The sequence below is a fragment of the Lissotriton helveticus genome, chromosome 4_1, assembly GCF_964261635.1.
Source record: "Lissotriton helveticus chromosome 4_1, aLisHel1.1, whole genome shotgun sequence".
Taxonomy (NCBI): Eukaryota; Metazoa; Chordata; class Amphibia; order Caudata; family Salamandridae; genus Lissotriton; species Lissotriton helveticus.
The window spans coordinates 724,438,577-724,453,789 of NC_136063.1; the positions used below are offsets into that span (position 1 = coordinate 724,438,577).

The 15,213-nt window shown below is 42.7% G+C and overlaps 1 protein-coding gene across 2 annotated transcripts in view; it reads left to right on the forward strand.

Moving 5' to 3' along the window:
• Window positions 1-15,213, forward strand: part of LOC144828838 (beta-1,4-galactosyltransferase 6) — a 167,883-nt gene that overhangs the window by 126,927 nt on the left and 25,743 nt on the right. For both annotated transcript variants that reach the window (XM_078687371.1, XM_078687373.1), the window contains exon 7: window positions 14,722-14,844. In XM_078687371.1, coding sequence (XP_078543497.1) covers window positions 14,722-14,844 — 123 coding nt within the window. The remainder of the gene's footprint in view (window positions 1-14,721; window positions 14,845-15,213) is intronic.

The window sequence follows — 15,213 nt, forward strand, 5'->3', positions numbered from 1 at the left end:
CCAAATAAATTGCTTAACAACATCTATCTCAACACTTCATAACCCCCACTTTCATATAAATTGAATTTTACCAGGATAATACCTAAACAAATGTTGACATTTATTGCACCAGTTCCGGGGGATGCTGTCAACACCAATTAAAATCAGGATGTGAATTTGTATTTTTCTCATGGGTAAGAGTACCCACCTTTGCGCCTAGCGTTGTGAAATTGATCTGCAACCAGAAGCCTTCATTAATTTGCACTATGGCTATGTTTTGCACCTTAACCTCTTGGCCATTCCACTGGATGTTTGGTAATTCCTAAAAACGGCATAATAAATAGTGCTAAGTGTGCGCCAAATTCTCGCTTTCCATGCCAGCAGGGATACTCTATCTTTTATTGGCTAATTTAGCTGATGACCAAATATCTAAATAGCATAAATGCTCTTGGGTGTGAAATACTGGCTTAGATTATTTACAGGTAATCAAAGATGCTGCAACAACCTCCCACTGATTGATGATTGCTCTTACGATAATCCAGCACCTTCAAGTCCTCCGAAAATATCCGACCGTGTGTGTTTATTAAAAAGAAGCCCGTTTCAGGTTATTTCTCGAATGTTTCATTTCACACTGGGCTGCTCTTCATATTTTGTAGTCGAAGATGTCATGAGGACATTGTATGAATTCTTCGTTATAGCCCTATTGTGCATCAGTGTCAAACAGGCCTTAAATTTTCCGTTCACCTGTCAGACTTAAGTGTCATAAAATTAAGTAAATCAACATAGTGACTCCACCTACGGTTCTGTCATTCTTTTCCATACTTCAATAAATGAAGTCTTGTGTTACATGTGTGAGTGATGGGACATTGCTTTTGAAAGAGTTGTAGTCCTATATATCAACTAGAAAAATATAGACCAACAAAAATATTGAGGGCAAAAGATCTAGAAGAATATAGATGTTCAATACATGCTATTGAAAAGACCAAAATAGCCAATATATTATCAACGTAGACAAAGTTTTTAAAAAATCTACCACAAAAAATAGAGTACGATATTGTAAAAAGATTAAATTGGCATTCGAATTATATAAACTATCTGCTACAAAATTGTGCCAAGTATTGATAGTATAATTAAAATATTTATTTAACCTACATGAAACTTACTACTGATTTTCCATTAATCAATAAAATATCTAAAAACTGTTCTTCTCAAACATCATAATATAAATATATTTAATCTTTACATCATTAAAAAATAGAAATGTATTTTTTAAAACTAAATTGGAAACATATTCATCAATTATAAATAAATTGAATTTTAAATCAGTTTAATAATGCAACATAAATGTTACAATTAAAGTGCATTTTAATTAAAAAAATATATTTTAATAAATGGACATTTTTATTTTGTAATGAATGTATGTTAAGAACAAAAATGCATTAACCTCAAAACACACATTTAATATTCGTTCAACCAATAAAAATAATTGTAATTTATTAAATATCAAACCTTTAATTATTTAATAAATAGCAAACATCTAAAAAAGTATTTAAAGTCCAGGATCAACAAAACCCCCAAATAAAGTTTGAACAATCTCTATCATATAAAGTCTGACTTATAATTGTAAAAAATATTTTTGAAACATTTTATATATGAATGTGAGTGGGCCTTTTTTCCACCTTCAGTCCTAACATTGGGAAAAGGTTATATATTGAGCAAGGGCATATTTACACTTCTAACTCCAATCTTACCACCATTCGGGTAAATCTATATATTTGAAGGGTGTCAAATTTTCGGTTGAAAATCCTGTGCTGCTAATATATCTCTAACCTAAGTGTCAGTAGCATTGGGCAAAATGTGTATGTTTGGAGGGTGAACTGGGAGGTCAGATTTACTATTCCAACTCCAACCGTACAATCATTGGAGACCGTGCTTGTATTTAGAGTGATATGACATGGGTGAGGGATTTCTATTGTCTGATCCCTAAGGCACCATTTCACTCAAGGGCAAGAGGCTTTCGTGTCAGTTTTTCTCTGAAGGACAGACAGCCCTGCATTACAGGGAAAGCTTGCCCATGCATTTCCCCAGAGTTTCAGACACACAAGGGCGAGAGCACTGGGGAAGCTTCCCATAATGGAGCAGGACAATGCAGGTCCCCTACAACACTCTTGCTGATCAGTGGCTGGGGGTCTCTTCATTTCCAGCTGTGAATCCTTGGGTCTCCCTGGGCCACTTGTAATTGTCATTTATAATCATCTTCCAGAGCTCTTTTGCTCCCCCTTGGGAAGTACTGAGGCTGTGTTTTTGTGGGCCCATATTGACCTTTGTCGTTCCAAGCAAGCCTGTCCCTGCAACTTACTGCAGATGTGCTGTGCATTGCATTGCACCATTCTGTACACCACCCAGACTATGTTGCACCAGGTGGTGGAGAAGAGGAAAGAGAGATGACCGCACTAGTTCCAGGGAACAGGGTACTCACGACAAATTAAGCCTAAGGGAAAATCCCTGGAAACAAACTATATCAGTCCTCACAGCACTCTCTCATTCTTTCTCCCCAGACTCTTATTTAGTCACCTTCTGTTCCCAATGTATTCCTACTAAAATGTAGCGCTTACAATGTTTTTATTCATCAGTACAACACGTTCTATAATATTTAAAATTTCGGAGATATTCCCGAAAGAGTACACATAAAAGAATTTTTAGTTTAAAAAGTTTTTTCGCAACAAAGCATTTCATTTCATATCAACAGAAGAAACTTCCTGCTACATATACATTTTAAAAAGAAAACATAACATCAAATTATAAACCACTGAAGTTACCTTTACCCCCTCTCACTAATTCAATAAAATACTATTGTTCATCCTTAATTTGATCCAATAGCCCTATATGTTTTATGTGGGACACTCAATACAGGAATTTCCTGTGTATCTACAGCTTCCCATGTTTTTGTTGGGATTCTGTTTGGCAGGTGGTGGAACACTGGGGGGTACGTAAAAGAGCAATGCAGCACTTTTGTGAATATTTTTGGCTCCGATAGTTAGGCCTCATTTTTTCTGCACCATTAAACAAACACTTGTTGATGCTACCGATGGTGTGGCACACATTCATTCCGACCTGCCGGGATAGCTATTAACACACCTCTGTTTTTCACCTACATGCAGCACTGCACACTGGTTCCTGGTGATATAAGGAAGCAGAAGTAATCAATTGATGGTGCTCGGATGATGCAAGCCTGGAGCCAGGTTAAATAACTGTTTCTTGTGGTGCAACAGGCAGACCTGTGAGTGGTAGTAGCCCCCATGATGTCAGCCAGTTAGATAGTTCAGACTGTCAGTGCACCTACTATTGACATCTGACTGCTGTAGCCTCTCCTACTGCCTGTTCACTGTACCTGTACCCCCCCCTCCTTCACTGTTTATCCTTATGACCCGGTCTCTACAGGAAAATTCATGACAACCCAGCAATGATCAACATGTAAGTTTGCTCTGTGAGGTAATGCGCCAACTTCCACCCTGATCGGGTAAACATCCTTTACCACGCAACTTTTACCACGCAGTGCTTTTACAACGCAGGTTTTACAACGAAAACCATTACAACGCATTGCACTGGGGGGCGCTCTAGGATAAGTAATAGTTTAATTTACTGTCCAACACCTTCCCTACTATCCACTGGGACTGGAGTTGGAATAGTAAATTAAACTATTCACTATCCAGCACCCCCCAAAGCAATGCGTTGTAATGGCTTGTGTTGTAAAACTTGCGTTGTAACAGCATGCGTGGTAAAAGCATGCGTTGTAACAACGTACATCCCCCTGAACGTGCCTAGCACTTCCTCCCTCAGCAGTGGGGTTTACAGAATCTCTGTGTATGTTGGAGGGAAATATGTCTGCAGGGGCAAGCTATACAAGAGAAGATCCTTTTAAGTTGTGAGGTTTCTTTGCCTGTGAATGTGCGGTGTGCAAACACCAGCTGTAGAAAGCTGGAGGTTTACTCCGAAATATATCCCTTTTTCTGCCCTTTACTTTGAGATAGCCAGATAGCACAGGCACATGCATGTCTAGCATAATGGAAATGAGAATCTGTTACATGTCTCATTCTTCCCCTGCCCACCCCCATGTCTGCCAAAAATATCTCTGCAGTTGCTATTCACATGCTGCATGCTTAAATGGGGTAGGATATGTTAGATTAGCCTTTTGATGGATGAATGCACCTGCTCCAGATGCCTAGGGCAGATGTGGCCTGCAGCTCATAGCTTTCGCACTCTTCAGCCAAAGCCTCTGAAAAGTTATTCTGGCAGCCGGTACCCAGCATGTGACGCCTCATCATTCTCCTTGGCGCCCACAGGTACCCAGCGGTGATAACGAAACGTTGAATGTGCAATCATCAGCGATGCATGAAAAGATGATTAATGCTCCTTTTAAAATACTTGTGCAGTCTGTAGGTCACAGCCCAGGTTTGAATAGGTTTAATGCCGAGTCATATAATGCTGGTGATTGCATTCAGCACCCAGTAGCCACAAGACTTCCCTCAAGCGATACATTCTTTTTCAAGCCACCTGATTTATTTCTATGTAAATAAAATACTTTTAAGTCCCTTGTATTAGACCGCAGTGAGAACTAAGCCTGTGCAAGCATATGCAGGCAGATCATACAGACCTCAGGGGGCCGTTTATGTTTATGTTTATGGGATTTGTAAAGCGCGTGACTACACTTCGGCATCTCAGCGCTGCATGAATCAAGGTAGAGGGGGTGAGCGCTTAGTCGTGTGGAAAGAGCCATGTCTTAACTGCATGCGCTGCGGTGCATTTTCCATGTTAATCAAGGTGCATCTTTCAAAAGGTGTACCCTGCGCAAACAAGGAGAGTGCGCCGTATTACACTGAATGCGCTGCCCCAGGGCAGCCGCAAACTCGTGCTGCCCTGGAGACAGCACATTCAAGTGAAATATGGAGCAGCTTTGAAGCAGCCGCTCTGTGGTTTACTGTGCAGGCAGCAATCTGCCTGCACTTTTGAGGGGGATTAGAGATACCCTTGCAGGCGGACACAGTGAGTGACTGCACCTGCCTGCAAGGGGGATGTCTGGGGGGGTCCATAGGACCCACTTTCCCCCTTCAAGAGGGCTGCTATCAGGGGGTTCAGTGGTGCACTATCAGTCCTTCACCTTTTAGGTGGCGTACTGTTAGTCCTCCACCTTTTAGGTGACGCACTGTTAGTCCGCCTCCTGACAGCTCCTTTGCCTCTTTGCACGCATCTGTTACATGACGCGAATGCAGAGGCAAAGGGATTCCCTCATTTGCATAGCCCCATGCTCCCATGCAAATGAGGGTGCACCCTCTGGTGCTAGCGCTGGCGCTCTATGTGCGCTCGCACTATCTGTATGACAGAAAAGACCACACAAACATCTGCAGCATCTTCTGTAATACAAAGGTGTCCCGGGGGCGTGCAAAGGGAGCGCACATGCCCGTTGCGCCCCTGGGGCACTTTTTCTATAATTCGTTCCAGAGTACGCAGTTTCCACTGTATTCTTCCCCAGTTACTTAGTAAATATAATGTGCACCAGTAGGGGGTGTATATGTACCCTGCCCTAAACACTGGCTGAAAATCCCTAGCACAGCCACGTGGTTTAATGCATCTTCTACAGTGTTCTGTGCACAACATGTAGTTGAGTAGTTCAAATGATTACTATTCGCCATCTTTATTATTGGAGATAATTTAAGCCTCCGACATAGATTCTTCAGAACTCCCTTGTCGCTGATAATAATCCAGCAGAGTTCAGACTGTACCCAGCTGCATCACCAGCTCTTGCCAACTTTACAGGGAAGTGTTTCTGCTGCATTTTATTCCCAAACCACTTCGAGGCAATGGTATGCTCTCTGTATCTACCATTGGCTTTGCTTCAGTGTGAGCTACTCTGACGGTCTCCATGCTAAGAACCACTTTTTACATTGCTTTATGCTTCAGTTCTTACTGTTGGTGCATAATTTGTTGTGAGAAACAGGTTTGTTGTCCGTGCTTTGTCTATATCCCTTTGTTTTGTGTTCTGCTGCAGAGATTGGGAGGTTTGTGTTGGGATATTGCAGATCTGTGTGCTTCAGTTTTAGGGGTACAGATCGTACCATGCGTAAGGGAGAGCGCATGTAGGGGAGAAGATTTAAAGAGCATTACAAGCCAAATACCGCACGAAGTGGAGGATGCAGAAAATAATGCTGTTATATCAGCGTGCTGGTGCATTTTATTGTACTGGTGACAGTGGCAGTTGATGGATTTTAAAAGTGGTGAGGCACCTCGAAGCCCAAAAGTAGTCTCCAGCACCTGGCCTCTGGCCTTTCCAGCTGCTTCACAGGCTTTCAAATTGAACACGCACTCACTTAACCTCTTGCATGCAGCGCGAATTTTCACGCTGTGCGGGACATTTAAATAGTGGGCGGGATTCGGACGACCCCCTGTCGTCCTCCGTACACGCCCGCCGTGCCGCATGACGGCGGGGGGCCGTTATGAGCATGCAAGGGGTTAAACGCGTTCAGGCATAAAAGCATACATATACACACATTTGTGGCCCAACAGACAGTCACACAGACATACACACGCACTCCCCAGCACACAGCAAAGCACACTCAGGCTGCTAAAAGTACAAACGTACCTGGGTTGGCCCATGAATTCTTACTCACTCATCCATCTACAGCATACCAAAGGCAGGCCCATGAGCTTCCTCCCAATCAGAAGCCAGAATAGGGTTGAAGGAACTGGTGCAGACCTTTTTGTTGCTCTATTTCAGCTTCTGATAGGGCAGAGGGGCATGTAATTGACAAACTTTGAAACTGCACTATCCGACATGCTGCACTGCCTATCGCTAGTTAAAAAAAAAATATATATATATATATATACACTTACTCTTCGACATTCCTTTCACAGTATTTCTGCAGTCGCTATATTTTGTCTAACGTTTGGTGATAATGTTAATATAGACAATTGCATAAGTGATAACCTCCATATTATGCTGATGTACAAATCAGCTGTCAAGATCCCAGGGGCATTAACTCGAAAAGTAATGTACAAAATAAGAACAGTAACCGAAAGAATAAGCCCTTCCTGCTTCCCCCTCCTGATTGAAGAACAATCATCAAGCTATGTTTACAACATCTAGACAGTCATATTACCAGTATATTCCAGGCATAATCTCCCTGTCCTCTAATGCTGACTCTTTTGAAATAATTTACAACAAGGGGTGGTGATGGACAGAGTCTCTGAATTAAGCAGAATACTCTCACCCAGTCAAGAGATCAGGGCTAGATCCAACACCGTTTTTTAGCTCATTGCACCATCCCAGTTTCAGAACCTGGCTGTATGCAAATTAGTCTGTCCCTGGCCCAGTGCATCATGGGAACAGGGCAGACCAGACTACAGAAGCCAATTCTTACACTGGGAAGAAAACAAGCTTCCGGGGACCGGTTTCTGGCATTTCAGCCGTCTTCGGCCCAGCTTGCTTGAATCCTGATGGTGCAATGAGCAAGGGACTCACATCTGAGTATACCCTTCCACGCTTAGGGTGGACAAAATAATTTACAACAAGGGGTGGTGATGGACAGAGTCTCTGAATTAAGCAGAGTACTCTCACCCAGTCAAGAGATCAGGGCTAGATCCAACACCGTTTTTTAGCTCATTGCACCATTCCAGTTTCAGAACCTGGCTGTATGCAAATTAGTCTGTCCCCGGCCCAGTGCATCATGGGAACAGGGCAGACCAGACTACAAAAGCCAATTCTTACACTGGGAAGGAAACAAGCTTCCGGGGACCGGTTTCTGGCATTTCAGCCGTCTTCGGCCCGGCTTGCTTGAATCCTGATGGTGCAATGAGCAAGGGACTCACATCTGAGTATACCCTTCCACGCTTAGGGTGGACAAAATAATTTACAACAAGGTGTGGTGATGGACAGAGTCTCTGAATTAAGCAGAATACTCTCACCCAGTCAAGAGATCAGGGCTAGATCCAACACCGTTTTTTAGCTCATTGCACCATCCCAGTTTCAGAACCTGGCTGTATGCAAATTAGTCTGTCCCTGGCCCAGTGCATCATGGGAACAGGGCAGACCAGACTACAAAAGCCAATTCTTACACTGGGAAGGAAACAAGCTTCCGGGGACCGGTTTCTGGCATTTCAGCCGTCTTCGGCCCGGCTTGCTTGAATCCTGATGGTGCAATGAGCAAGGGACTCACATCTGAGTATACCCTTCCACGCTTAGGGTGGACAAAATAATTTACAACAAGGGGTGGTGATGGACAGAGTCTCTGAATTAAGCAGAATACTCTCACCCAGTCAAGAGATCAGGGCTAGATCCAACACAGTTTTTTAGCTCATTGCACCATCCCAGTTTCAGAACCTGGCTGTATGCAAATTAGTCTGTCCCTGGCCCAGTGCATCATGGGAACAGGGCAGACCAGACTACAAAAGCCAATTCTTACACTGGGAAGGAAACAAGCTTCCGGGGACCGGTTTCTGGCATTTCAGCCGTCTTCGGCCCGGCTTGCTTGAATCCCGATGGTGCAATGAGCAAGGGACTCACATCTGAGTATACCCTTCCACGCTTAGGGTGGACAAAATAATTTACAACAAGGGGTGGTGATGGACAGAGTCTCCCTCACCACCCCTTGTTGTAAATATTTTTTCCACCCTAAGCGTGGAAGGGTATACTCAGACATGAGTCCCTTGCTCATTGCACCATCAGGATTCAAGCAAGCCGGGCCGAAGACGGCTGTAATGCCAGAAACCGGTCCCCGGAAGCTTGTTTCCTTCCCAGTGTAAGAATTGGCTTTTGTAGTCTGGTCTGCCCTGTTCCCATGATGCACTGGGCCAGGGACAGACTAATTTGCATACAGCCAGGTTCTGAAACTGGGATGGTGCAATGAGCTAAAAAACGGTGTTGGATCTAGCCCTGATCTCTTGACTGGGTGAGAGTATTCTGCTTAATTCAGAGACTCTGTCCCTCACCACCCCTTGTTGTAAATATTTTTGTCCACCCTAAGCGTGGAAGGGTATACTCAGACATGAGTCCCTTGCTCATTGCACCATCAGGATTCAAGCAAGCCGAGCTGAAGACGGCTGTAATGCCAGAAACCGGTCCCCGGAAGCTTGTTTCCTTCCCAGTGTAAGAATTGGCTTTTGTAGTCTGGTCTGCCCTGTTCCCATGATGCACTGGGCCAGGGACAGACTAATTTGCATACAGCCAGGTTCTGAAACTGGGATGGTGCAATGAGCTAAAAAACGGTGTTGGATCTAGCCCTGATCTCTTGACTGGGTGAGAGTATTCTGCTTAATTCAGAGACTCTGTCCCTCACCACCCCTTGTTGTAAAGACTCTTTTTAAATAGGCCCATCACCCTGCACCTGGGGAACACAGCATAATAGCTTCTCATACACACAGGAACCTCTAGCAACGGTTTCCACAGCTCCTCAAATTTCATATGTGGGTGATTTAGGTTACTCCATTGCTAACAGAACTCAACATGTTTGATACCAGTGAGTGTGTTAGGTCGGGGGGGGGGGGGGGGCTTCCATCTGTTTTAAATCACAGGCAACAGTTGTCCTAGCCGCCCGAAACATCGCAGCATTATGTACCACTCTTGCTTGAAGAAACCTTTGTACCTTTCAGGGCACAACTCCTGGAGCATTTTTTCTGGAGTCGTTGTGAGTGGTTAACCCCAAAAATTATTCTGAGCTCAATATTATGGTTAGACAGGGTGGTAGAGTCGATATTTAGGATTACCACCCATTGAAAGCAGTTAACTGGAGAAAAAAAGCATTGGCAAAGCCAATAGATCTCGTCTTCTGGGATCTAATAGTTTTGCCAATGATGTTTAGCAATGTTCTGCAGCGTGGCTAAAGAGGAGAAAAAACAAGCCTGTGACACAGACATCTGTCATTTTGTAGGGGCGCAGATCACGTATGCATGCTCCTACAAAATCACGCAGGCTTGTGTTGGTCTTTATTTATAGATCCGAGTTGGATGAATAAATACCAAAAAGTAGCTTGTGTTATATATATATATATATATATATATATATATAGGGCATGTCGCCCGAAACGTTTGGCGTCGTTTGACGGAGGAGGAATGTGTCTGCAGCCCACAATAAAGCAAGGATTTTCCTCAAACTGTGTTGGCGTTTCTGAAATAAGGGCAACCTTCGTGTAAGCAATTGAATTACGGCGAGCCTTCGTCGTGGGAATGCCCCTCCGCTTAAACCTGCGGACCACAGCTTTCAAACTTGGAGGCCAGTGGAGTTTGAGGTCCGATATTGTGGGTAGAACTTATTGCGGGACACTTTGTTTTCCTCCGTTTAACCCACTTGGGGAAAGTATTTTTAATGTGCACGTAACTGACTACAGCTACCACTATGGATTATGCATGAACTGCCTTACCCACAATGCTTTTGATGCGAAGTCCCATCGGGGCCGGATATGAGGCAGAAATTCAGCACAGCTGTGGCAACTCGTGTGCTGAGCCAGTGAGCAAGGGCATGTCGCCCGAAACGTTTGGCGTCGTTTGACGGAGGAGGAATGTGTCTGCAGCCCACAATAAAGCAAGGATTTTCCTCAATTTGTGTTGGCGTTTCTGAAATAAGGGCAACCTTCGTGTAAGCAATATATATATATATATATATATATATATATATATATATATATATATATATATATCCTGTGTGCACCGTTTGTCTCCCAGCTAGCACGCTCGCGCAGACCCAGCAAGCAGACTCCGGACACGGACCTCGAGGTATAAACAGCTTTATTCACGCAGAAAGAGTCACCAACGTTTCGGCTCTAACGGAGCCTTGATCACATGACAGCGTACATTTGACTGGGTACACCTTTTATAGTGAAAGCAAGTGATTAACGTAAAACACCTGTGCAAACTTGCTAATAAACATGGAAAACATACTACAATTCTTTACACTCGGCAATGCAATTTCTAAATAGATGTAAAATACAATAAGATTTCTTAGACATTTCCTAATACATGTAAAATACATTTGGATTCAAATCTTATAAGAGTGACATTCAACAGATTAAATAACAAAAATGACTAAAAAAGTATTAAGGTAAAATACACAGATCTATTATACTGACCCGTTTTAAAACCATGGTTATAAGATATAAACTGATAGAAACCCCGTTCATTATAATTACAAAACTGTGAGGAAAATTTTCACAGTTTTGTTTTCCAATTCAGCAATCCCAGCATATAATACATATAAAGTGCTACGTGCTAACTTGCTAAAGTGCATAAGTGCTTTGAAAGTGCATCAATATGTGCAAAATAGGCAATGTGCAAATACATATACTGCAATATGCTGGGCTCCTGATTCATTCCACTTAGATACAGGAGACATTAGCCTGTATATCGAATGTTGGTGAGGAGACAAAATAATGTATCTCTACTCATACAGGGATCTATAGAGTATATTTTACTAAAACTTCAAATCCTAAACGGGTACATCTTATTTCACAACTGTCACACATTAGTCATACAAGTTCATGCTGAAGATCACTGCTAAAGTGCCAAGGTTTCCATGTTTAAAATATGTATGTGTTAGAACGAGTTAAGACAAATACACCAGGTCCACAAGGGGCCTGTAACCCAACACCAAAGTAATTCAAACCATATATAAATAAATGTACAACCAAATGTTAAAAAACCTATACATTTCATCGTATATCCATGGTAATTAACCTGGTTTAAAGAAAAAAACGTGCACAGTGAAAAAACAATAATAACTAAACATTAATAGTTTTCTTATAGCAGCATTATTATTCTCAGTGTAAATTCTTATGGATTGTGTTTGCTCGCAGCCCCCACGGGATCTGTCCCAGCACTTTCCCAGCCGGGTATGTACCATGGACATTATCCACGTGGGGGAGAGTACACATACCTAATATTCAAAGTCGTTCAGAGCAGGCTAGTGTGGAGATCCTCAGTCACATTCAACCCATGGGGCACCTTGGTGTTGAGCAGGAGGATGTATTTTGTTTCCAGTTTTCTCAGCTTGGTCTCCCTATCCCCGCCTCTTTTGGTGTTAATGACAGAATCAATAACCCAGTATTTGAGACCACCATTATTGCTTTGATGGTGGTCCTTGAAGTGGCGTGCAACAGGGTATGTGCTGTCCATATTTGTTATTGCTCGCAGATGTTGCAAAATGCGTTTATGGACAGCATTCCTGGTACTGCCCACATACTGTAGGCCACAGGGACAGCGCAAAACATATATGGCGTATTCTGTTTTGCATGTGAGCACTTGGGTTATAGGATGTTCCTTGCCTGTGAACCCATCTCTATAGGTTTTGGTGTTTTCACCATGGGTGCACGCTTTACAGATCTTACAGTTATAAAAGCCCTTGTTACTTTGCCACCACTCAGTTCTGATGAAAGGGTCCGGGTTGGTTTTAACTATATGGTCCCTTAGGGAGGGGGCTTTGCTGTAGGTCACAGAGATAGATTTAGGCAAACTCTTGCCTATGACATTATCCCTCAGCACAATGGGCCAGTGTTTATTCACTATACTCTTAATTTGCTGATGTTGTCTAGTGAACCCTGTAATTAATCTGAAGCTTTCAGGCTCACCCATGCCCGGTTTCGATGTGCCTCCGCTGGGGAGCTCCCTATCTGCTTTACTAATAAGGAGCTCATCTCTACTCTTTAATAGGGATTTCTGCACAGCTTTATCTATCACCTTTGCGGAGTAACCTCTTTCAATGAACCTCTTCCTGCTTTCCATTTGTGCTTGTTCCAGTTCCACCGGGTTGCTGCATATGCGTCTTAATCGCAGCATTTCCCCATATGGAATACTGGAAATAAGATGGACCGGGTGCGCACTAGCAGCATGTAAAATGCTGTTACCTGCTGTCTTTTTTCTGTGAACCCTGGACTCCAAACGGCACCCATTAGTATATAGCTCAGCATCCAAAAAGGTAACCATTTCCTGACTGAGTGATGCAGTGAATCTGAGGTTAAGGGGGTTGTCATTGATATCTTCAATGAATTTAAGGGCCTCCTCCTGACTACCTCTCCATATGACGAACAAGTCGTCAATGAAGCGGAACCATGCTACTAGGTTGTTCTTAATGATATGTTGGAAACCAAGTCCCAGGACCAGTTCCTCCCAAGCCCCCATGTGCAGACATGCGTAGCTTGGTGAGAAACTGGCCCCCATAGCCACCCCCTGTTTTTGGCGATACAGTTGAAAGTTGTATAGAAACACATTATTTGAGAGACAGAAATTTAACATGTCTAACAACATTTTGGTGTGCTTTTCATTGCCTGGTTTCCTTCTTGATAGGTAATACCGTATTGCCTCGAGACCATCAGTATGTGATATACTAGTATATAATGATGTAACATCAAGGGCTATCAACCAATCCCCCTCCTGAATTTGTACATCTTTGATTTTCACTAGGAAGTCCCCAGTATCACGTATGTAAGACCCCAATTGCTGAACATAGCCTTGTATAAAGTGATCTATATAAATTGAGGTATGTTCTAGGAGGCTCGCCCTTGCTGATATTATTGGCCTTCCCGGTGGATGGATGGGGTCTTTGTGTATTTTTGGCAAAAAATACAGAATCGGTGTTACTGGGTGTTCAACCTTTAAATATTCAAATTCATTGTCAGTAATGAGTTTGGCTGACCGCCACTTACTTAGTTTGCGATGATAATCTTCCTTGATGGTCAGGAGCTCCCGGTTGTTTATTTTTTCATAACAATCGCTATCATTAAGTTGGTTGTAGGCTTCTTTGTCATAGTTCATTTTAGTCATGAGGACTACATTGCCCCCCTTGTCACTGCTTCTGATAATCACATTCTTTTCCTTATTGAGTTTCTCAGTCAGTGCTTTGTATTGTTGGTGTTGGGCTGAGTATCTCCGTTTAGTGTTCCCCATTTTCATTTGCAACTTTTTCAAATCCGACACCACATTCTCATGGAAGATGTCTATATTGTCTCGTAGAAGGATAGGAAAGAAGGTGGATGGTGCTCTAAAATCTGTAGCTGTGGTCGTTCTATTGCCACTCTCATCCCACCCTTTATTGGCTCCATTGGTATTCTGGGCTATGTCATATCCCATTCCTTCTGTTTCCCAAAGCTCACTTATAATGCGTGTTCCTTGCGAGGCCTCAGGTTGTTGTATTTCCATGTCTGGCGTTGTTACGCCTTATATATATATATAGTTTGGAAAGGAAACCGAGGGCTAGGGTAGAGGAACAAGGGATGGGAGAAATACACAATACAAGAGCAATGGGGAGTTTGGGATGCGAAAAGCACGAGTGATACAGCAACATAGAGCTGGGGCAACGCACACACGTAATATGCACACGAGCGAGCGCATCACAGTGTGGGATTGGGAGGAGAAGCACTCGGGGAAGAAAAGTACATGAGGGAGACAGCTAGAAAACACATGCACTCTCATGTAGTGCTTAACCCAAAAAAACAAACTAGTGGTTAAAAGTAAGCAGTTGAAGGACACAAGTAATGATCTGATGGTGCAGGCTAGGAAACAAATGCAATGAGATGAGAATAGTGACTGAGCCAACCAAATGTAAGCTTAGACTGTCTGATATAAAAGACCTAACCGGTTGGAACTAAGAAAGGCACACAGTCAGGTTGCCGAATATTTATAAATTGAATGTTTTTGTATCAGCAATTTTGAATATTTTGTTGTGGAGCTTGCAGTTTAATTCAGTCTTTTGTTTCCAAACCACAGACTTCCGTACAATGAATTCTTTGGTGGTGTAAGTGGATTGACGGTGGAGCAGTTTCGAAAAATCAATGGGTTTCCCAATGCATTTTGGGGCTGGGGAGGAGAAGATGATGATCTTTGGAACAGGTGAGAAGCTTTCTTGGACAGATTATCTGGGCCTACTGCTTACGCATTTTGAATTTGGGGATGTGTGAAATTAAAATTCCTCTGACTGAATTTCGCAAAGTTCGCAAATTAAGTATTGGTGATGTTAGAAACTTTGCCTACAAAAGTTTCCACAAAAACATTTGCAGATGCTGGTGCCAAAAAATAAAAGATTTCAACTTACTTCGCAAAACCTTGACAAGGTATTTTAAAAAACTTCACAGCATAACTATAAAACCACTGTTTCTATAACCGAGCCCTGATGGGCGCATTTTATTTGGCAAAAAATAATATGGTGGGATTATGCTGTTATACGTTTAAACATTTGTAGCTTCATTCTCAAGTTTGACT